The sequence below is a fragment of the Myotis nattereri genome (genome assembly GCF_964212035.1).
Source record: "Myotis nattereri genome assembly, chromosome: X".
NCBI lineage: Eukaryota > Metazoa > Chordata > Mammalia > Chiroptera > Vespertilionidae > Myotis > Myotis nattereri.
The window spans coordinates 12,943,864-12,969,181 of record NC_138078.1 but is presented as its reverse complement, the minus strand read 5'-3'; the positions used below and the strand labels follow the sequence as shown (position 1 = coordinate 12,969,181).

At 35.1% G+C, this 25,318-nt stretch overlaps 1 protein-coding gene across 5 annotated transcripts in view; it reads right to left on the bottom strand.

The window, feature by feature from the left end:
- The window catches only part of CNKSR2 (connector enhancer of kinase suppressor of Ras 2), a 249,663-nt gene that overhangs the window by 176,642 nt on the left and 47,703 nt on the right, over positions 1–25,318 (bottom strand). For all 5 annotated transcript variants that reach the window (XM_081115465.1, XM_081115466.1, XM_081115467.1 and 2 more), the window contains exons 3-4: positions 17,207–17,409; positions 5,736–5,823 (exon numbers count right to left, since the gene is read on the bottom strand). In XM_081115465.1, the coding sequence (XP_080971591.1) occupies positions 5,736–5,823; positions 17,207–17,409 (291 nt within the window). The remainder of the gene's footprint in view (positions 1–5,735; positions 5,824–17,206; positions 17,410–25,318) is intronic.

Here is a 25,318-nt window from a genome sequence, read left to right as displayed (position 1 = left end):
GAAAATTTGGAAAATACAAAATAGAGTCTAAATAAAAGAAAATCACCCATAGTTTCATTATCAAGAAACAAAAACAACTATTATATTTCATTATTATCAATCATCATTCCTATATATTTTTTCATTTCAAAAATTTAATAGACTTTATTTTTTAGAGAACTTTAGTTTCACATCAAAATTGATAAAGTATGAGATTTCCTGTATGCCCCTTGTCCCTCACACATGCATATCCTCTTCCCTACTGATTGGAAGCAATAGACCATAGAGCCCAGAAAAACTTGGTACCAAAGATAGGACACCATATAACAATAGAAAAATAACAGATTATTTGAGAGATGATTTACAAACATTAATATATCATGCCTATATTTAAGTTTTCTCTAAAAGATATGCTTTGTTAGCATTATATATTTGCATAGTGTTTCAGATGTTTTGTTCACTTCAAGCTAGCATTGGAAAGTGCTTATGAAGATCAAAACTCTCATTTTAACTAATGAACAAACTGAGATGTAAAGTAGTGGGTATCTCTAGATATCTCTGGGGTTACTTACATGAATACCAGAGTTAGAACTGTAGTTTTTACACTGGAGATGAAATAAAAATGAATAAACAATTCAAGCATTTAATTCCAAATATTTCTTGGAAGAGTACAAACAACTTGTGCTAACCACAGGGGATAATTGGAATTCAGGTCAATTTATATTAACAAGTTTGTATTGAGAACCTACTGTATATGAAAATGAGCAAGACATTGTTGCTATTTTCAAGGAGTTCATAATCTAAGAGAAGTCAGATAATTATTATTCACAGCAGAATATAACTTCCATAGATGAGAGGTGAAATGCTATGTAAAGTAAGTTAAGTGATTTCTGCCTGTGACCAAAGAATTATAGCTAATAAGTCAAGAAAAGGGACAAAATAGAATCATAAAAATAATGGAGAAGTATAGGGAAAAAAGAAAAAAAAAACAAGAACATATGGGAAACAGAAGACAAAGAAAAAAGTGGTGTATTTAATTTATTCCCAATCATGTCAATAGTTACAGTAAATACAAATGGTCCAAGTAGGGGGAAGGTACAAACAGTTGTGTAAAAGTTTCATGCATGAGATGGCATTTCCTAGAGGCCTTTAAAGATGGAACATAATTTTAACAGGAAGAGATAAAAATACACACACACTGGGCATGTTCTGAGGAGGCCCTACAACATAAAATGATGAAAATGCAAAATCTATTTTATGAACAGTAAGTCATTGACATGAACTAGTGTACAATTGAGATACATGAAGTACTAAACAATAAAACTGAAATTATGTTAGGACCATAATTGGAGCCCAAGAGAGAAGTTTGCAATCAAATTGGAAATTAGTGGAAAATTGCTCAAAGTGACAAAATTGGAGTTGGGTTTTGAATAGTATGAAAGTGATCGATGTTATAGATTAAATCAGGATGTAATGAAGATACACTTTGTTAAGAGAAACTCCATCTAATATCTCTTTAAGGTACAACAAGAAAGACCTAGTTAAAGTAGATGAATTAATATACTAAGTCAGGTAGAAGCTGGGATAGAGTGAGCAAGACAAGAACCAAGAACTCATGTATAGAGGTTTTTATTTGAAGCATTTTAAAGGTGACATGTGAAACAGGACATGTGATGGAAAAATGAGAAGGAAATAGAAGGAACTGTGATAAATATTATGAGCTACTAAACTTTAAAAAAACAGGAATAGCTAATGTTAGAGCAAAATGAACTAAGAATGTCAAGGCATCCTCTTCACAACAGAGTATATAGTGGGTGGAGGGTACAGAGGTCCTTCTACATCCTGAGTATATTTAGTGTATTTTAATTAGTTGGAGTAATTTAATGCTTTGTCAAGAAGGAATGTACTTAAAAGTTCAACCTCTAAAATCATCTATTTCTATTCTATATAATGGTTCCTGTCCTGTAAATAGCAAAATTTAAACCCATTATGCCTTGAAGATAAGGTTAAGCCAAATAGTGCAGCAGTTAAGAGGTCCTGTTGAGAGCACTCACAAACCTCTGTGGAAATATCAGAATGGCGTATGTTTTCCATGAAGTAGTTGCTAATATATGTTCATACATTCTGGAGATAAATAAAAACTGAATCACTTGTTGCTTGTATGGTAGGGTTTTTTTAATTATTATTTTTTTAAATATATTTTATTGATTTTTTACAGAGAGGAAGGGAGAGAGATAGAGAGTTAGAAACATCGATGAGAGAGAAACATCGATCAGCTGCCTCCTGCACATCTCCTACTGGGGATATGCCTGCAACCCAGGTACATGCCCTTGACCGGAATCGAACCTGGGACCTTTTAGTCCGCAGGCCGACGCTCTATCCACTGAGCCAAACCGGTTTCGGCGTATGGTAGGTTTTTAAAATACCAAAATGGGTTAGTCATATCTGACACAAACTGCACTTCCACCACTGCACGTTTCTCTACAGGAAATCCTAACTCACTGACAATCATTTTAGCTATTCATCTCAATGTAACTTCTGAAGGTGACAGTGACAAAGGTCTGTTCTGGAATCTGTGAGTTTTAAATATAAAAAAACTACATTCCTTATTTTTAAAAACTTTTTATTGACTTGATTGGGGTGACACTGGTTAATTCCATTCCTGACTTCAGTCTATACATAAAAGTTAAAAGGTAAATTTTCCTCAAGATAATTTTGTTTAACCCCTCTTGATATGGGAAAACATTAGATATGAATTAAGTGAAAATGAATACACCTGAGTACTCTCCTTCAAGGTTTTCGAGAAATATGATCATAGTTGCCATGTATTATTTCTTTCCTATTTTTAAATTTATCTATATTGTTGAAAGTTATTACAGATGTCCCTTTTCTTTTCCCTATTGACCCCCTCCATTCTGCACCCATCACATCCCCAGGCCTTCACCACACGACTGTGTCCATGGAATATGCATATATTCATATGAGTTCTTTGGTTATCATAGTTGCCACTTCAATTTGCACTCTTGGTTTATAACGTAACAACGACTTGGCCAATTATTCAAAAGTAAACCTAAAACTGGCCAATCAGATCCAGATGTTTGGAAGAGACATGAGGAAAACACCCACTTTCTGTCATAATTATGCTTGGAAATGAATTTATTTTGGAAGTTTGACTTAAAATGGATTGCATTCTCATAAAACTGACAAGTATGAGATTCTCAGGTATGAAATGTTGAAAAAATAAACATTTTTACTGTTGACACTATTATAGATGTCCCCATTTCCTTCCTCTTTGCCCACCTCCATCTAGTCCTCATCCCCCTTCCTCTGAACTTCACCCCACTGTTGTCTGTGTACATGGCTGTACATAAATGTTCTTTGGCTCTCCTATTTAATTCCATGGTATTTCAATTATCTTGGGTCTCATCTATATATATAAAAGCCTAAGCAACTGGTCGACCTGTAGCTATGATGCTCACTGACCACCAGGTGGCAGACACTCAATGCAGGAGCTGCCCCCCTGGTGGTCAGTGCACTCTCACAGCGGGAGTGCCCCTCAGCTAACTGGGCACCAGAGGCTGGGCTCATGGCTGGTGAGTGTAGCTGCAGTGGAGTGAGCCTCTCCCGCTTCGCCTCTGTGGCAACGCTACCAGTGGCAGGCTCAGTGTGCCAGATTGAGTGGGAGCGGTACAGTGCCAAGCCAGTGCTCAGGCTCCTCCCCAGCTGTGCACTGGGCCTCTAGTGTATAAATAAAAAGCTGTAATAATACATATAATACAGTTATGACAGATCTTGTTATGTAGTAGATAAGTGCTAATATTATATTATTATGTTTGTATATAGAATGCTGAGCACATACCCAATATTAAGAGACTATGAACAATTATTATCCTAATACTGTGTAATAAGTACCCTTAAATCAGAGGGAATGTCTTTCAGAGTAAAATGGAAGAAACTAATAATCTGTTATCCACATCGCAAATCTCTGGTCAATTTTAATGCCTTTAGAAGAAATAGAGCTTTAAAAGGCAGATTTTTGAAGAAATTTCACTAATTATAGAGAACTATAAGGAAAATTACGTATAGGTTATATTACTGCTCTTTTACCCCTGTGCACTAGAATAATGTATGAAGACCAGAGTCACTTAGAACACTAGTGAACATGCAAGTCCCTGGGACCTCCCATAGTACTTTGAGTTGCTTTCCAAAGAATCTGAATTTCTAACAAGTTTCCTTATGATGAGAATGCTGCTGGGTAGCAGACCATACTGGACTAGCACTTCCCTAGAACTGAGGTCAGCAAACTAAGGGCCATGGGCCAAATGCATCATTTTGCCTATTTTTGTGAAATAAGTTTTAAGGGCACATAGCCACGCCCATTCATTTACTTACACTTACACACACACCTGCTTCTGCATTACAACAGCAGAGCTGAGTGGTTGCATCAGACAAGGTAGCCTACACCTTATAGTCTACAAAGCCATAAATACTTACTCTGGCCTTTTACAGAAAAGTTTTGCTGAACTTGATCTAAAATGCCACTCTTTTTCCTATTACATAGTTGAGATTTTTGAAATTCAGAAAGGAAATTTGATACAAAGTATGAAGACATGCAGTGAGACTGTTAGGTTACTTCAAAGCTCATAAAATGTTCACCATCTTCATGCATGTCTCACAGCAATGAGTTGTCGACCTTCTCACTGCCATGATATAATCGTGATCAATGTCTGATGTATTCCAGAACTAAAAGTCACAAAGTTACTATCCTTTTTGTAATGAATGACATCTTAAAACCTGCAGTTTCAGAGAAATGGTACAAATAAAGTTTATACAATACAACATAAAATATACTGAAGCATTTAAATCTATATTAATAAAATTTCTTATTTGTTAGAGAAAATACAGGCAATGAGAAACTCTTAATTATCCCTGGTAATAAAGAATAGGGAGTAAAAGGATAAATTAATTCACAAATTTCCCCAATAATCTTTGTATTTCATCATTTGCTTTCCCTGTTTCTGCATCATTGGATAGGTTAACAAATAGATAGCATTCCGACAGCAGCAAGAGGCTGACAGCGGCCTTACATAGAGTGGTGGCTGCAGGCGTAAGACCTCTCAAGTGTGTTTTTGTTTTTAGATTTAAATACACTTTTGTAGGATATATAGTAGCCAATTTACCTCTCTACCATTTCTCCATATCTGATGCCAGGCTTGGTTCACATATTTTTTATATTAGCTATTGCACTTCTGAAGGCATTTGATTTGCAGATACCTGACATAGATAATATACAAAGTAAAAAATCAGGTCATGTAAGTAGATCATGTAAGTGTTAAAGGCCATTGTGTACATTTGTGTGTATGTTTGCCTATATATGTGAAACTAATAAGGAAATAATGGTGTCCCGGAGCAAAAGTCTCAGATTGTTATTCAAATGGGACAATTTCATTTTCTGAAAGTCAATATAGTCAACCCCATGAAAAAGTGTAAAACTAATAAGAGACGGTCATATTATAATGGTGCCTCTAGAGGTTCAGTTTAATTTCACATCTTCCAGTAAATAAAATCCTTGTTTATTGGGCTATATGAATAATTTTCCAGTGAATAATTACATATTTGGTTTCTTTAGAATCATTTGTTTTTGAATGAGAAACTCCTAAACCCATAGCTTAACTCTTGGTAAACAGGAATACTTCACACTGATAGAATATTAAAGAGCTAATAAATTAACAGAAGGAAAGTTTGTCAGCTAATACCTGTTGCACAATTGTTGTCAGTTCCAAGCAGAGCTGTATGACATTATTCCTTGTGACTGAATAGTCTGTGACAGCAGCAAATGGTGACCTATAAAGGAACAAAGAAAAACTGTGATTCCAAAAATTCCAAGAAAGACTCCAAAAATTATAATAGCCTAAAATAAGATTTTGAATGATGTGAAATAAATTGTTCATAATGATAAAACTATTTAGGACATTGTTAAGAAAAAAACTGAGGGAAATTCTTTGAATAAAATTAAAGTCAAGTAATATAATATTTGTTTTCCATAAAATTTCTCACTTTTTTTAGTTCCTAATATTTAGAAGTTCTTTGGTACTTCTTACAAGGTCTCTTTATTACATCTAAAACAAATCAACAAAAAAGGAATACATCAGGCAAAGCAACATTTAATTTACTTTGAAATGAAGAAAGATTCTGAGTACAATATATCTTTGAGATATTCACAATTAAGAGTTAGCAATGATAGCTAATACTTACCAAGGACTTACTATGTGCCAATTACTGTTCCAAATGCTTTACATGCACTAAATTATTTTCAAAACAACTTTATAATATAGGCACTATTATTATTCTTATTTCATCTTGGATACATTTTGGTAGTTTGTGTTTTTCAAGGATGTGGTCTACTTCATCTAAATGTTAACTTTTGCATCAAAAGTTACTTGTAGTATTCCTTTATTATCCTTTTAATTTTTATTGACTTCTCTATTGTGTTTCTGTTTTTAGTTTCATTGATTTCTGCTCCTTTATCATTATTATTTGCTCCCGTCCTGTTGCTTTGGGATTATTGTGCTGTTATTTTACTATTTTCTTTAATTGTACTTTATTGTAAGAAAATTTAACATGAGATCTACCCTCTTAACAACATTTAAGTGTACATGATAGTATTGTTAACTATGAATACACTGCTGTACAACAGATCTCTGGAACATATTCATCTTGCTTAACTGAAACTTTATGTCAGTTGATTGACAAATATTTTTTTTCTATTTTCTTGAGATGGGAGCTTAGATAATTGATTTGAGATTTTTTTCTGATATAAGAATTTGATGCTATAAATTTCCCTTTCAGTATTGTTTTAGCTGTGTGCCACAAAACTTATTTGTTCTAATTTCACTGTATTTCTTCTTTCCCTTCTACCTCTTTTATCCATGTATTATTAAGAAGTGTGTTGTTTAATTTCTACTTAAATTCCATTATGGTTAAATAATACATTATAATTTCAGTTCTTTTAAATGTACTAAGGTTTATTTTATGATGCAGGTCTATATTAGTGAATGTTCTATAGGCACTTGAAAAGAATTTGTATTCTGCTGTTTTTGGACAAAGTGTTCTAAAAATGTCAATTATAACATGTTGCTTGATGGTATTATTTAGCACTTCTAATTCTTGCTGACTTTCTGTCTAGTAGTTTTATCATTTTTTTGAGAGAATGGAGAAGAAGTAGCCAACTAAAATTGTGAATTTATCTATTCTAGTTCTGTAAGTTTTTATTCCATGTACTTAGAAGTTCTGTTGTTTGTTACATACATATTCAAAGCAATGTCTGTTTCTTCATTTTTGAGCTGTCTAGTATATGATCATCTATTACATTTTGGTGGTTTTTGTTCTTAATTTGATATCACTTGTAAGTAGTTGTTTTTAATTTGAATGTAATATTCACATAATACAGATTAACCCCCAACTTTTCATATCTGTCTGTTACAAGTATTTTCCCCAGTTTGTCATCTATCTTATATATTGTCATGTTTTTAAATTTTATGTAGTCAAAAGTCAAACAGTATATTTATTTTAACTTTAATCCACATTTTAAGTATTTAATAAGTCTTTCTACATCTAGAAATCATTTTGTTTACATTTTCTACAGTTTCTTATGGATTTATGTTTTCCACTTAAATAAATGATATACCTAAAATGATTTTAGTGATCTGTCAGTGTTCTATCATTATTTATTTTCCAAAAACTTAACTAAGAGCCACAGTACCATTTATTAAATTATGCCTTTTTTCCAGTGGTTTTAACATATTGTTTTCTAAATGATTCCATATACCACAGTCTATTATGGGCTCTCTTCCACTAATCTGTTTACTCCTATTCCAAAACTCAGTATATTTTTATATGTACATATTACTGAAACAGAAGGAGACATTATGAATTCAAATAAAGTCAATTATAAAAATATGTTATCAATCTATGATTTTAGTTCAAAAATTAGCCTACTTAGTTATAAGTAGGACCAGCTTTAAAAATTTCATCTTGACGGAAGTTTTCTAAACCTGAATTGTAGAGATGGTTGCAAGGATATATCCAAATTTTCTAAACCTCATTAAGTTGTACTTAAAACAAGTGAATTTTATAGAATGTAAATTAGGCCCCTATAAAACTATTTTTTAAAATGTAAAATATAAGCATTTCTAGGAAAAATCATTAATAAAAAAATGCTACCTAAAGACCATTTATTTTTGCTGCATTGAAGCATAAAAACTATCATTTCAATTAAGAATTCAAAGATGCTTCTGGCATTATTAAAAAGTTTGGATTGCTAGATTTGAAAATGTCAAAGTCTGCTAATAAAACCTAAAAACTTCATTCAAGAGTGATAAGATGAATTACAGCATGGATTTTCCCATAAATATTTGAGACTCTCACTTGTTCTTCAAAACATACCAAAAGAAAAATCCATTGATTACTGAATGCCTCTAGCAAACTGAATTCTAAAGCATGTTTTTTCCATTTTCCTGACGACTCATATTTCAAATAGAATATGATTCTCGATCAAGATTAAGTGTCAAGAAAGCTGGGAGGGTGGATGATGTAAACATATACCAAGGAAAACACTAATTATATTTTGTAATGAATTCCTCTAAAGCTTTCATTTTAAAGAAAAATCATTTGCAACCATACCAAGAACCATTTTTAGCCAGCAGATATTAATGTTTGGTATGGTGATTTTGGCTATATTCATACATTAAAAAAGATGAAAGACTGGGTTCCAATCTCTGTGAGTTACCAAAGATGACCATTCAATCATGACTTCATGATCATCTATGAAATAAATAAGTGGACCACTATAGAAGAACTGAGCATAATCAGCTCAAAAAAAACAAAAAAAACAAAAAAAAACAAAAACGAAATAAAGAGAGGAATTTGTTCTACACTCTAAAGAAAACCCAAGATAGAGCTTAGGTTGCTTACAAAAAGAACACAGTGACTTTAAATTAAGGAAATAAAATTCCTGGTAAGAAAGCTTTTTGGTGCCAGAAAGTTTTAAAAATGATAAAATCCTTGGCTTATCAATAAATGGCTGTTATGGGTAATAGGATGCTTATATGTGTTTCTAGTGCAAAGGTTTATGGTGCTGCAAGAAATTAATTTTTTGTATGCTTTAAAACAAAAGGACTGCATTTATGAAAAGGTTACTAATGTTAAGAAATCCTAAACAAAATACAAGCTAATAAGGAAAGCTAAAATGTTGCAGTTAAAAGAATATCTGGAAGGCCTTACTATTTCCCAGCACTGCTAATCCTGAAGGGCTGTCCATGAACAGTGGCAGTACTACATCACTGCTCATATTTGGAAAAAGAGGTACCCAGTAAGAGCAGTGAGCACATGAGATGAAATAAGACCCAACAACAATGAGCTTCAATATCTAAGAAGATATTAGTTCAACCATTTTCTTAGATAAGGCAAAAGATTTCACAGAAATCTTGTTTTCCTTTGGCACCTATTAAAAAAGAAACAACAGGCCCAAAATGGAGTCACTTGTGCTAAGTCCCATTCGAAAAAACCAACACTTAATGGCAGTTTCAGCCTCTCCCAGCAGTGGAATTTTAAACCAATCAGCCTGGATTTTTTCTGATCAGCACCAGTGAGGTGATCTTCCAGATAAGACCTCTGAAGTCTCTGGCTGCTATGGCAAGGTAACCTTGTCAGAAATAATCCTTTTATTTGTAAGTCCCCTGACCCCTGCGGCTATAAAAGCCTTCAAATTTGTACAACTCCCCTGAGCTCCTTTCTGCTTGCTAGATGGAGCTACCCAATTCACAAACACCAATTAGATCTTCAAATTTATTTAGTTGAATTTTGTTTTTTAACACACCCTCTTTTTTAAATAAATGTATATTGATTTAATTTACCTATTAAAAGCAAAATTTATCAGACTGGAATTTTTTTATCCAGCAAAATATAAGGAGAAATGGACAAGTTCACAATCGTACTATGAAATTTTGATATAATTCCATCAGAAAGAGACTAGATCAAATAGAAAAAAGAGATATAGAAGCATTGAATTGTCACATTTGACCTAATATAGTTAGATCTAATATATAAAATCATGCTCCAAACATGCATCTATTCAAACACACAGACTATTTACCCAAAATTTAAAAGACCAAATTCTGAATCACAAAGGAATTTGAAAGAATCAGTATCATAAGCAATAAAAAATAGTCAGACAAACTCAAGATGCTTGGAAATTCAAAATGCATTTCTAAATAACTCATGAGGGAAATTACAACATACTTGTTACTAAATGACTATAAAAATATATACAAATTTGTGAGAGTACCTAAAGTTTTACTATTTAAAACAAAGGTAAAAAACCAGGAAACAATAGAATCAATAAAACCAAAATTGAGCTCCTCAAAAATGTAATGAAAACTAATCTCTGGCAAAACCCATCTGGAGAAGACACAAAAAGACCACAGAAATGATACGCAGAATAAAAAGGGCTATAATTGTAGACCTGACCAATTTTTAAACACCCTAACTCTTATGCCTTAAACACTTTAAAGGTTTTCAGTGATATAAAAACATATCTCATGGATCCCTTCAAAATAGAATGGGCTTGAAAGAAATTTCATAATCAATAAGAATTAGGATTTATGCTAAAAATAAGAGGAAAAAACAAACTGTCACATACATAGCAAAATAAACTTCTATAAATAATACTTTTGAACATTTTTAGTGATGTTATTGTACACCGTGATACATGCAGTGATCTGTAAACCTCCAAGTATAGACTGATTTGGCACAGCCATATAAAACGGCAAGAAAGATAAAGTGTGAATAACAGCAGAATGTAGGTTAAAAATAGACAAGTAAACTATGCATTGAAAATAAATAGTAAAGCTACCACCTGTGATTCAACTTTGAGGCTTTTCCTCTGGGAAAGTCTGCTATTTCATTCAAGTCAATATGTAAAATGTGAGAAAAACTTTTCGTTAGACTTAGATTTTATTTTTTTAAAGAAACATTAAGGAGCTTGTTTTTGAAAATAAATCTTATTTGAATGTAAGTTCCACTGGAATTGGATTTTTTATGAATTATAAACATTTTTTCCTAGCATCCCACCTCTTAAGCCTTAAACATTCAAGTTTTTCAATATCAAAAGATATCTCATTGATGCCTTCAAAGTAGAATGAGAAATAAACTTTCAATAAATAAAATTCTGTATAGCAATTTGAATTATGAAGGACAAAAATAGAAAAATGGTATTTTTTAGAATTTGAAGAGAAATACTACAGTGCAAATAAATGCATATATATGCTTCATTACTAAGGATCACTTCCTCAAAATCCTTAAGAATTAGTCAGCTTTCAAAAGGAGATGTAGCATGACAAAGGAAAATGATGAAGAAGAAATAAGAAGGGCTTTGGTATCAAATAAAAATAGATTTAAAATATAATTTTCATACTAGATAATGACTTTAGGCAAATTATTTAATGTCTCATATATATATAATGGGAATAATAATACCTACTTTGTGGGACTTCAATGAGTTGACATATGTAAAGTATCTAGTTCAGTCTCCAGAGTTAAAGATTTTTGCTTATTTTTCTTTTCCTTTCTCCCCCTTCAAGTGACATCAAATAAAAATTGCAATTAAATCCAATCATATTGCTGTGCATGAAAATTCTTCCCAAAATGTAACAAAAAATTTAATGCCAAAAATGTATTGCTTTAAAAAATTAAGCAACTTGTTTTACAACAAAATAACCATATTTAAACTGGCAGAATTATATCATATTATAAAGCAAAGGAATAAACTAAGGTTAAAGACCCAATGTTTAGCAATATTTGATTGCAGTGGCCATTTTAAACCCTCAAAAGTAAAGCAAATCTATACTGACAAATGAAAATATTAAGAACTTTTGATCAACATTATTTCTATGGAACTTTTATAATTAACTATGTAAGTTCTAAGTTATTCAAAAGCAAACAAAAATAAAACAAGACAAGACATATTCTTAACCTTATATAAAGAAAGCATAAATATAGATTAGCTCTGTTCTAGAATTTAAAATTAACCAAACAAAAATATTAACTAAATTTATTTAGAGAAGAGTTAGGGACTTAAATCATGATTCTATAAGTCACTAATAAGTTTTGTTAGTGTTTATCCTTTGAGATTACATAAATGGAAATAAGTTATATATATTCTTCATGTGGCTTTTGTGAACAAGTCCCATGAGTTATAGAATATTAGAGCTGAGAAGAGACCTTCAAATTCTATAGGTCTTATATCCTTATTCTGAAAATAAAATAAAAACGGGTTAAGTTTAAGGTTACCCAAGGCTTGAGGCAGAGCTGGCTATCTCAACTCTTTATCAGTTACCTGCTCTTTAAACTACTGCAAGATGTATTTCAGCAGGGATTCACAATAATGGTCTTGGAGAACACCGCTCTTTTGGCTTTTCTAACATTGATTCATGTTTTGTGGTTGGGTTTTTTTTTTTTTTTTGTAATTTGTAGAACACAATGACACAAGAGGGCACATGGAGTGTTGTCTTGCTTGTTTGCTACCTAAAGTATGTTTTTCTTTGAAAGGAATAAAATATAAGTTAAATACAAACACACTAACAATAGCTAATAAAGTCTGGGCTACGTGTCAGGAAAACTGCCGGGAGCCGTTCCATCCTTGCTGTTTCAAGGGACCTGGCATATATGGCATACTGTTCTTAATATGTTTGCTCACCTTCTTGGCACTATGTGTCTTAACCAAGGTCACCTCTCTGAGAAAGGTTGTTTCCCCAGGTAGGGATTTTCCCCTGAAGTTAGGGAGGGAATAAAACCCCTTAACTAAGTGCCAGGCAGGTAACTAATCACTTTAACTACGAACAATCATGCTTAAGCTACATAATCTTTACTCCATGGAATGGAGATAAGAAACGCCCTAAGCTTTGGAATAGAGATTGATAGGATTGGAATCAACTGGTATAAATACAGATGTAACAAGACAACAGGACACAGAACCTAGACACAGAACCTACACAGAACTTAGAGACAGAAAAACTTAGCTGGAGAGAACATGGCAAAAGATCCTGGACAGAAACTGGCCACAGAACCTAGAGACAGAACATAGCAAGAGAACTTGGCTGAAGAACCTAGAGACAGAACCTGGCTACAGAACCTGGATAGAACATGGCAAGAGAACCTGACTAGAACCTGGTGACTGAACCTGGCTGGAGAACCTAGCGAGAGAACATGGCAGGAGAACCTGGCTAGAACCTGGCTGGAGAACCTGGCTAGAGAACCTGGCTTCAGAACCTGGCTAGAGAACCTAGACACAGAACTTGGCTGGAGATCTTAGACAGAACTTGGCTGGAGATCCTGACCAGAACTTGGCTAGAGATCCTGGCTAGGCTGCTGATCAACTGAACGCTGTCTCTGTTTAATTCCTTCTTTGCTGACTCTGTCCACACCTTTGGGGACCCCTGGATCTGCTGGGGTTGGACCCCAGCAGAAAACAAACAGCCTAAATAAACATTTCACCTGGCACAGTTGAAGATACAATCCTATTACATTTAAATTGATTTCGGGACCTTCTGAAATGTATACTGGCCAAGGAGCACTTAAGATATTCATACAATTCATGGCAAGAGGAGGAAGCAAAGTCAAGCTTCTAAAATAGAATCAGCACTTATCATTTGTCTTTTCTCTTTTCCATCACCAATAAAATATTAAGAATCTATGCAAAGGGATGTTAACATGATACTAAACTATTCTGAATATCAAAGCATTTCACAGAAACATTTCTTCAAAGAGGAGTTATCGCTTACCTTTAACTCACAACCAATTCATGTATTCCACTTTTCATGAGTTCTAAGTAAAAACACTAAACTGGTGCTGGTAAGGTCACATATATCCTGATTCCATAATCTACAACACATTTTTAGTCCTTAACCTACCTAATCTCACAGCAGCATTTGACCCTACTGACCACTTCCTTTTGCTCCTACATCTCTTTACTCCAATCTTAAATATTCTCCCCTTGCACAAAAAAGGTAATTATGTGAGTCGATGAACATTTTAATGAACCTTAATCTGGTAATCATTTTGCAATACAAATATGTATCAAATCATCACATTGTACACCTTAAACTTGCACAATGTTATGTCAATTTTATCTAAATGAAGTTGAAAAATAAAGCAACACCAAAATCTCAATAGAAAGACAACAAACTCTTTACTGCCTTTGCTTCCATGAAACCACTCTCAACTAATTATCTCCTTCCTCTCTAGTTATGCCTTGTTATTTTTCCCTCCATAGCTAAACTTCTAATCATTCTTTAGTTGTTGTGGTCCACAGAGCTCATTCCTCATCCAAGCTCTCTTCAGCCACTCAAATGTATTTCTTTAGTACCCACTACAGGTTAGGGACTATTCTAGAAAATTGAGATATCACTGAACAAAACAGCTGAAAATCCTTGCTGTTTTCAAGCACACATCAGATAAAGACTAGTCAGACAAAAATATTAAGAATACTACATGAGAAAATTATGTAGTGTGTTAGAAGGGTTTGCGTGTTATGGAAAATAAATAGAGCAGAGAATTCTGTAATTCTCCTTACACCACCATCCTATCTAATGAAAGAGAAAGATGGTAATTGGCGTACTTCCGCTACCCTTCCCATTGGCTAATCAGGGTGATATGCAAATTAACTGCCATCCAAGATGGTGGCCGGCAGCCAGGCAGCTTGAAACTAGCATGAGGCTTGCTTGCTTCAGTGACGGAGGACTCCAACGTTACCCGCCTGCCTTGCGGGCCTCTGAGCCTGCAGTTTAAGAAACATAGTAACAAATATAGAAGCCAAACAAAACCCCAGAAACCTGCTTTCAGCGAGCCCGGGATCTCAGAGCTGGAGTTGATACAGAGTTTCAATTATAGAACCAAAACAAACCAGATACCTTCTTTCAGCAGCGGAGGCCTAAGAGCTGGAGCCTCAGAGCTAAAGCTGGCCCAGAATAAAAAAAATAAAAATTAAAATAGGAGCAGTTGGGAGCTTCAGTCGGCCTGAAAACAGCCCTCAGCCCCTCACCCAGACTGTCCAGGCACCCCAGGGAGGACCCCCCACCCTGAAGGGTGTGTGACCAGCTGCAAACAGCCATCATCCCCTCACCCAGGCTGGACAGGCACCCCAGTGGGGACCCCCACCCTGATCCAGGACACCCTTCAGGGCAAACCAGACAGCCCCACCCATGCACCAGGCCTCTATCCTACATAGTAAAAGGTAATATGCCTCCCAGCACCGGAATCAGCGGAGCCGAGAGGCCTCCCGGCACCGGGATCAGCGTGACAGGGTGCGGTGCCCCAACCCCCTGATCGCCCTGCGGCTCTGTGTGTGACAGGGGGCGGGGCCACAACCTCCCTATGCGCCCTGCTCTGTTCGTGACAGGGGAAGGCGCCCCAACCCCCTGATCAGCCCTGCTCTGTGCGTGACATGGGGGAGCTCCCCAACCCCCTGATCGACCCTGCTCTGTGCGTGACAGAGTACGGAGCCCTAACCCCCTAATTGGCCCTGCTCTGTGCGTGACAGGAGGTGGCACTGCAACCTGCCCATCGACCCTGCCTTGAGTGTGACAGGGGGCGGTGCCCCAACCCCCCAATCGGCCCTACCCTGAGCGTGACTGAGGGTGGCATCGCAACCTCCCGATCCGCCCTGCTCTGTGCATGAGAGGGGTGGCGCCCCAACTCCCCAATCGGCCCTGCTCTGAGCCCGACCAGGGGCTGCACCTAGGGATTGGGCCTGCCCTCTGCCACCCGGGAGCAGGCCTAAGCCAGCAGGGCATTATCTTACGAGGGGTCCCAGACTGTGAGAGGGCACAGGCCGGGCTGAGGGACCTCCCCCCTCCCCCCCGAGTGCACAAATTTTTGTGCACCGGGCCTCTAGTATTAATATATCTATGAGTTTGATGATCCCAAAATTTCTATCAACCATATATCTTTCATGAGCAGCAATACTCTAAAGACCTTATTACTTGAATATTCTCCAGCCATCACAATTTATAATGCCTGTTGACACTCAACATTTGTCTTCCACCATAAGCTGTTCCTCCTCTTTCGATAATGGCACTACCATCCGTTGGTTCAGCCAAGTCAGATACCCTTTATTTAATATATCTCCTTTTTCCTTAGTTTCTAGATCTTACTTGTTACCAAGTCTTATTTATCTGCATAAATATCTCCAACATTCTTCCATCCTCACTGCTCCTCTCTAAATAATTAAAAGTATCAATAAAGAGCAGTGGAGAGGATCAATTCTGCAGTCAGACACCTGGACTGAATCCTGGCTCCAATGCTTAATTGTCATTTGGTTTTGAACTTAACCTCTGTAAGTGCTAGTTTTCCTATCCGTAAAATAAAGACAACCCTCCTATTGTTACTGTATTAAATGTGTGTGGCTGGAAGTATTAATATCAGAACCACTGATGGTAGCAGCAGCATGATTAGTTTCTAAAATAGCCTCTTAACTGGTTTCACTTCTTTTAGCCTTATTCTTCTCTAATCTTTCTCAACACTATATCCCAAGTAGTCTTCAAAATTTACAAATCAGAACACAACAATGACCCTAAATAGGCCGCTACTGCCTTCAGCATTAAGTCCAAATGCCTTAGCTTGGCAAATCATTTCTTTCTTTTTCCCCCCTTCTCATCTTTCCTTTAAAAACTTAAACTGTTAAAAACATCATCATTATAGGCAAGTTAGCCTTGAGCTAAACTTTTCTGTGAAAGATCTTCAAAATATAAACTCCAGTTTTCTTTTTTCAATTTACAAAAAAGTCTCAGTTGAAGATTTTAAAGTTATCACAAGGTTGTCCCCCTCCCCCAGTATGTATTTATGGTCAAAATGTTAAATGACATTTGATTTCATTGATCACCGTGGTATGATATAACACAAACTAAACATTTGAGAAATTTTGCAGCAATGGAAGCCAAATAGATGATTTTAAATAATTTCCTTCAGGTTTTTGTCACATTTCCTCTTTCTATGAGGCAAACATAAAATACCACTGTCTAACTTCATAGATTGCTATGTGTGTATTTGCATGTATTTTTTTATGTGTGTGTCTCTACCTGTCCAATCCTTTCACAAGAAAACATGAAATAATATCATAATCAAACTGGTGTTCAAAGAAAATTACTTCTAAAACATTAGGAAGATATTTTACCTGTCCAGCCAGGCAAGCAGGCTCTTGGCTGCTCCAATCAGATCCACAACTGAAGTCAGAAAGTCATTTGGCAATTTTCGGCTGGTTCTTCCATCATAATGGCCACTCCTTCTCCTCCCTGTTATAAAATTCTGTAGATTTTTGGCAGATGCATTCAACTTGTGAGAAAGGGTTTTTAGATTTTCTGTTTCCAAGCCATAATTCTGAATTATAAAAGAAAGAGAACAAATATACTTAAAGTCAATATTTTATTCATTCATTAAAATATTTACTGAGCACTTTACTATGTACAAGCCATGCAACTTGTCTTAAAAGTGACAAATGAGCCTGGCCGGTGTTACTCAGTGGTTGAGCACTGACCTATGAACCAAGAGGTCCTTGGTTCGATTTCTGGTCAGGGCACATGCCCGGGTTCCGGGCTTGATCCCCAGTAGGGGGTATGTAGGAGGCAGCTGATCAATGATTCTTTCTCATCATTGATGTTTCTATCTCTCCCTCTCCCTCCCCCTCTCTGAAATAAATAAAAAAAAATTAAGTTACAAATGGATAAGCTAGGATTCCTGGTCTAATGGATCCAGTCAAGTGAGGATTTGGGGAAATGTCAGATAAATTACAATAAAATGTGTAAAGTACTAATATGAACATGGATAGATGAGGGCATTATATCTTGGAACTATACCACCCAAGACAGAAAGGTTATAAGGATCCAGAAGTGTTTTTTAAACCCAAACATAAGTTCATTTAATTGTGAAATTCATTATTGTCAACAATTATTTTTTTTAACATATTGAAAAATAATTCTACTGACAGCTTTATTGTGATGTAATTAACGTACCTTAACATTTTCATTGCCCCCAAAACAAAACTCATACCCATAGAGGTCACTTCCCATTTCCTCCTTCTCACTCCCCACATTCAAGTTGTTTTTGAAGGTGTTCTGATTAGAACTCTACATTTGTGACTTGTGTTTATAGCTAGCAAATTTTTATTAATTCAAAACAAGTGATTCTACATATATAGTAGTATATGTAATATATTAGAATGTTATTATTTTAATGAATAGTGAAATATTTTTGAGTATCTATTCTAACAGCATGTGCATATTGTGACTGTAGGTACTAAGAAAAATTCTGCCCTTAAAGTCAGCAAAGTAAGCACAACCCAACAATAAAAAGAAGCAAGAAATAGATCACAGAATACTTTTTTTTTCTGTGTTCTCTCTATAATGTTTCAAATAACAAGTTTCTATTATAATATGGTACCAGGAAAAACTCTGCTTCCTCAGGGGAACCAATGCACTTTCTCCTTTTTATAATATAAATTATTAAACTTATATTTACTTTTATCATGGTTACATTAGCTCACAGTGAAATGTGAAACACATCTCAGGCAATCATAGTGACTTTTTGGTAAGTGTATTTGTTTTCGTTTCCTTGGTCTCACTTTTAAACTTCTAGTAATGTTTATTGTTTTACCCTAAATATTTTATCTACAAATTAATACAGAAAGAGGTTACAAGAAATAATGCAAACAAGCTTTTCTACCGTATTCATTAGGAAAATATTATAAGATCCCCTCAAATAAACTTTAGGGAAAGATTTTAGTTACAATTAAATTTTAAAGCACCTTATTGCGAGTTGTAAAACATCTCTAAGATAGGCTGGCTAACTTGATCAAAGGATGACGATGATTGAACTACTCAGCAAAACATACATTACTGTCCCATGTAGAATTAAAAGTATTATCACTTTACAGAAATTATAAAACCCAAGATTTCTTTGTTTGCTTAAAGAGCTCAGAGCTTAGAGTAGACGGAGTTCAGAATAGGTAAGTCATCAGGATGCCTGATGATAACAAATGATACAAAATGGAAGATAAAATACTGAAGGAGTAAAAAAGGGAAGCAAATGGTACATGAGTTTAGCTATATTATTAAATCAACAACCACTGGAAATATCTATTCAATATGAAATTTAGGTTTATTTTTACATAGTAATTTAAGAAAAGCAAATTTAGAGGAGATAAAAGGAAGGACTAGAGAAGGTTTGGATGGATAAACATTAAATAAATACTTCATTATATTAAGTATGTTAACACTAAAGATTTAATAGTGATAAAAGTCTGATTGTTTTTTACTGAGAATTTACATTTTTATGAAAAGAACATCTTTTTTGGAGCCATGGATTTGTTTTTTTAATCATAGAATATTAAATTTTCGCTGCTTAATTTAAATAGCAATATTCTCTCTCTCAAGTTAAAAAGTTTGGCTTGCACAAATAAAACAACATTCTTTTCAAATTCAATTGCATCTGAGCATGGATTATCTATGAAAACTTTGAAAGATTTCATGCAGATTGTCACTATATTAAGAGGAAATCTTTGTATAAGTTTATAAAAGGTACTCTCTAATGCAGTGATGGCGAACCTTTTGAGCTTGGCGTGTCTGCATTTTGAAAAACCCTAACTTAACTCTGGTGCCGTGTCACATATAGACATTTTTTGATATTTGCAACCATAGTAAAACAAAGATTTATATTTCTGATATTTATTTTATATATTTAAATGCCATTTAACAAAGAAAAATCAACCAAAAAAATGAGTTCGCGTGTCACCCCTGACACGCGTGTCATAGGTTCGCCATCACTGCTCTAATGACTAGATAGAACAATTTGCAGTTATAATAACTAAATCTAAATATTTCTGAAGTCCTTCAAAATATTTTCAGATGTTTGCATGTGTTAAAGCATTTTCCCTGAAATATAACAATTTTTGCATTTTTGCATACCAATGATTTTAATGCGAAACTTTTTATTTATAAACAAATTATAACAATTTTTAGATGAGCTCAAATTATAATAGTTTATTAGAGGAATTGATTAGAGTCTAATCAATCAACCTGGTAATGGCTTAACTCTATAGCCATTAGCTTCTATAAAAAATTAATTTAAATTATATCTATCTATATAAGCATCTCAATAATAAAAATCTGAAGGCAAAGTAAAAGTACTTTGGAAACTTCTACATTTAAGACAATATTATTTTTAATACAATTCAGGAATTAGGGAATAGAAAAGTCTTCTCAACAAAACCTGGGATGATACCCTGAGAAGGCCTCCAAACTTGGAAACCTACTGAAAAACATATCCTACATGGAGAAAACGTGAAAAATGAGGAGGATAGAGGAATGTAAAGGCAAGAGATAAAAGATTATTAGAAAACTGAGAGGGAAATACTTAAAACTGATCCTAGTTAACAAATATAACTGGTTAAAATAATAATTCAAAAGCATTTTTTTCAATTCTAAAGGGTTATAAAAATAGGTTAGAATCTTATCTGTATACAAAAGCATCTATGTGGTACTATATTAAGAAAAGGGATGGACTAACTGACCTTTCAGGTTAATTTTTGTCATCAAAATTCTCAAATCTAAGTAGCTCAAAATCAATTACTGCCAACACAAATATCTTCCTGCTATTTCTTTCATGAAAGGGGATAGTGTGTTGTGACCTGCTAAGTTACCAGTAAATTACACTCCCTTGCCTGCCATGTAAAGAAGTGTCAGGTAAATAAAGCAATTATTTGCTTTTGACCAGAGGTATGTACTACCTCAACTTTATAAAAATACAAGTTTATTCATTACAGATTGGCTTATCACTGGATATGCATGGAAAAACTAGGCATTACTATTGATATAGAAAAGACAACATAAAAAAAGTTTGAACATAAAATGTATTCAGCTATTTTCTTTTCCTATGCTACCTATTTGTTCATATACTTGGCCAATAAGATGTCTGCCAGGAATCTTTTGCGACTCTGGACTGATTCAACATAGCCTGTTTAGTCTTAAGGAACTAGTGCTAATAAGTTCGTACTGCTCTTCTCTTTCAATTATATGCATGCAAAACCACAGGGAAGAAAGGAATAAGGGAACACACTTAACATTTTAGTGGCAAAGTCTTACTAAACACTCAACTAAAAATATTCAATACTGGTACCACATATTTTACAATGTCAATACTATTTTATTCACAGATCCTCATTTGAATGTAGCATGTAACAGGTATTTAGGTTTCATAATGCTTTGCTTTAAAAATGAGTGAGTCCTAAATAGTTTGCTTTAATGAAGTTTTTTAGAAATTATTTTGAGATGAATGGACCAAGCAATTATGTTGCAAAGAAACAAATCCTAGCAATTGCAGACATCAAAAATTTCCTGCAAAATGCCTACCTATTATATGAAAAGTACACAAAGAATTAAATGCAAACTATTTTTATCCTGTCATAAATGATTCACTACACTTCCAAATAAAAGGTGTCAGAACATAAATTAAGGGCTATATATTCAGCTATAAAAATAGCTTAATACATTATATATAAATAATTTATGCTTTACTATTAAGCATCTTACCTAATAGACAAACATGTAAATTGGCCATCCCTCCACTACACTCACCAGCCAATCAGGAGAGTATGCAAATTAACCCAACAAAGATGGCAGTTAATTTGCATATGTAGGGGGCGAAGTGGTGGAGCAAAGACTGAAGGCTCTGTCTGGAGCCACGAAGACTGAAGGCTCCATCTGGACCTGCAAAGACTGAAGGCTCCGTCTGGGGCGAAGGCCTGGGTCCCAGGTGCCGGAGGAAAACCGGTGCTGGTAGCCAGGGGAAGGGAAGGCCTATTGCACGAATCTCTTCGTGCAACGGGCCTCTAGTATTAAATAAAAGCATAACAGCTTGGAAGAGTTAATAGACCTCCAAACCATGAACAGCTTAATTCTTTCTAGAATAAGATGGCACAAACAATATAGTTGGTGCTTAATAAATATATACTACATGGATACATAAACATTAGCTGCCAAACATTTATTCCCATCAGGAATAATTTTAAGACAAGGCAGATGAAAATATGCCAAAGCTTAAAAGAAGCAAATAAATTTGTTAATTACTCTGTCTTCTTATACTAGAACAGATACATCAGTCAGAGGGTATGTAAGCAAGAAAAAAAAGACAGTTCCTTGGAGAAAGGCAGAGAATTTCATTCAGTAAGATAACATTAATTTAACATCCTCTATGTGCTAAGCACTGACAGAAAGCATATTGGAGGACCAAAAATCTAAGCAAAGAATTATCATGTCATACAAAGTATAAGTTGCCTTTCTTCCCATCACTTTCCACTGTGCACCAGCCAAATAAAAATTCTCATTTCTCTATGAACACTCCATAGTCTTCTGCCTAGGTAAATTTCCCCCAACATTTTTTTGTCTGGTGAACATCTTCTCATCCTGAAAGTCTCAATGCAAAGCCCATCTACACTTCCTGGATCCCCTAGCAGTGTTCATAATTTCCTTCTGCACTCCCCTGGGATTGTCTTTGAATCTATATTATCTTTCAATGACTATCGTCTTCTTTACTAGATGGCATACATCTTAAGAGCACAGATTATGCCTTTTACGTCATTGTATCCCCCACTGTAGCACTGTTTGAACATGAATATATAGGTGTTGAAAGAAGAAATAAGTACAGTTGATGTAAGAAAAAGTACAAAAGCCAGCAGAGTCATTAATTTCAAAAAGACAAGACAGTTCCTCATTCACAATAGCAGAATTTCTGGTCTAGTCACCTCAGCTTGTTGATGTGGGATCTCACCTCCTAATTTCATAATGGCATGTAGAAGTACTTCAGAATTCATTGCTCAGTAATTTGCTTTATATTCACTGGGAAACATCTGTTGCATAAACTGGAAGATATCTGCACTTCTAACTTGCTGATATATAACCATTAAGAAGCAGTGATAATGAACAACATAAACTGACGAACAAAAACAGATCCAGAGACAAGAGAAGCATGGATCAGACCGTCAAACCTCAGAGGGAAGGTAGGGGAGGGTGGGGGTAAGATCAACCAAAGGACTTGTATGCATGCATATAGGACTAACCAATGGACACAGACAACAGGGGGATGAGGGCATGAGTCTGGGGGTGGGGGGCAGTGGGGGGATAAGAACACATATGTAATACCTTAATCAATAAAGAAAAAAAAGAAGCAGTGAAAAGGAAGTTTAATATTTGACCTCTCTGGGGAATGTGAGCAATTTATTGCTGGATACTCGTGTGTGTGTGTGTGTGTGTGTGTGTGTGTGTGTGTGTGTTTCTGTGTTAACTTCCAGAACAGGTCAACTACATAATGAAGTTTTCCCAAGAAAATGATGCAATACTATGGTGCTTAAACCCACAACTGTAGAGGGATTAAAACTTAGAATTTGAAGGGATTTACCATAGCTCCAGAGCTCACATAGCAAAATGGTCTGGACATATGTCTCTGATGTCATCCTTTTAAGTAAGTTAAGGTCAGCAGAGCTTGTTCGGAAGCCAAACTCTAAAGCCTAAAGGTCTAGAGACTCTCTGTAGGTAACACTGTAATAATCTATCTTCCTTCTTTAAACGGGCAGGGTACGAGCCTAGTACTCAAGTGGTTCATCTATACGGAGCTCTACTTCTAAGACATACAACCTGGACTTCAAACTCTGACACACCCAACTACTGCTGTTATAGAAGATGTGGCAATTAGGAGACTGCTGTTCATCTCTGAAGAGTATCTCTTTCCAAACCACTCTATTGTACTTTCATGGCCACTCTGACACAGATTTGGAGACCAGCATGCAAAAGCACTGTGGATGCTTACCTTACCCCAAGTACTCGTTTATTTCATAGATGATTTTGTGATCTGATTCATACAAGGGACAGAGTGTACATGTGTGTTCTGGTCTAAATTAATTTATCTTATCTCAGGAATAGGGAAATAAGAAGATTGCCAAGCAATTACATAAAAAATGTGTCAAGACTTTCATCGATACTTTCAAAAAATATTTATTCAGCACCCACTCTTCCCTGGCATTTGTGCTACATGCTAGGTGTTCAATAAACAGTCACTTTCCCCACATAGCTTACAGTCTAATGAAGAAACAGATATTAAAATGATAAGCACACATATACGTATATAATTAACATATGACATGATGGTTAAGAAAGAGAGTAACATTGGAGGGTTAATTTTAGACTAGACATGGGTGGAGGAGTGATCAGGAAATATCTCTTTGAGGAGATGACAATTAAGGTAAGACTGAAATATGTAAGTGGGAGTTGCTATTCAATGAATATGGTTTCAGACTCTACTCTTCTTTAGAAACTTCTTTCAGTCTGCTCCTTTTCCCCCCCCTTGCTTATCCTATTCACTTTTTGTGAAATTTGATGACATTATTGATATTCTTTAATGAAAATAGCATTCTCTATTGCTTCTGTGACAACTCTTTTGTGGTTGTTTTTATGCTTCTCTGACCACTCCATAAGCCTTCTCTGCAACTTCCTCTTCTTCCTACGCAGCCCGAGTGCTGAGTGTGGAGCTGTGTCCTTTGTTTTTTTTTATATTCTAGAGGCCCTCTCCTTTATCTATGGATTCAATCCCTATATTCTTGAGACTCCAAAATTTGTATATTCAGTTACTTTTCAACTTCAAACTCATATGTTCATCTCTGAAGAGTATCTCTTTCTGATAACCCAGATGTCTCAAATTCAACAAATTCAAAACTTGATTTATATTCCCACCTAAAACTATTCTTGCTGCCAATGCCTATGTCCATCATTACAAAATCATCGACTCTATCTCTGCAGCTAGAAAAGATGGAATCTTTCTCAACTCCTTTCTTAATCTTACCCCTCATATTCACCAGCTCTTCTCTATTCCTATTGCACATCCATCCTTGGTTCAAGCCCTACTTATAGCTTGAGTAGATTATTTTAAACATTACCTAATTATTCTCCCATCTTTAGTTTATGCCCACTCTATTCCATCATTTTCATTACCATCAGTTACCTTTTAAATACAATTATTTGATTATTCTTGCATGGTTCTCCAATGCACACATTAAGAAGTACAGATCTCTTATCATGATGTTAAGGTTTACTGTCTGGCCCTATCTTCCCGCCCCACACACACACTTTATTTTTTATTAAATCTTTATTGTTGAAAGTATTACATATTCCCCACCCCACTGACCCATTTTAGCCAGCTCCCACCTCTCCCTATTGTCTGTGTTCATGGGTGATGCATATATGCA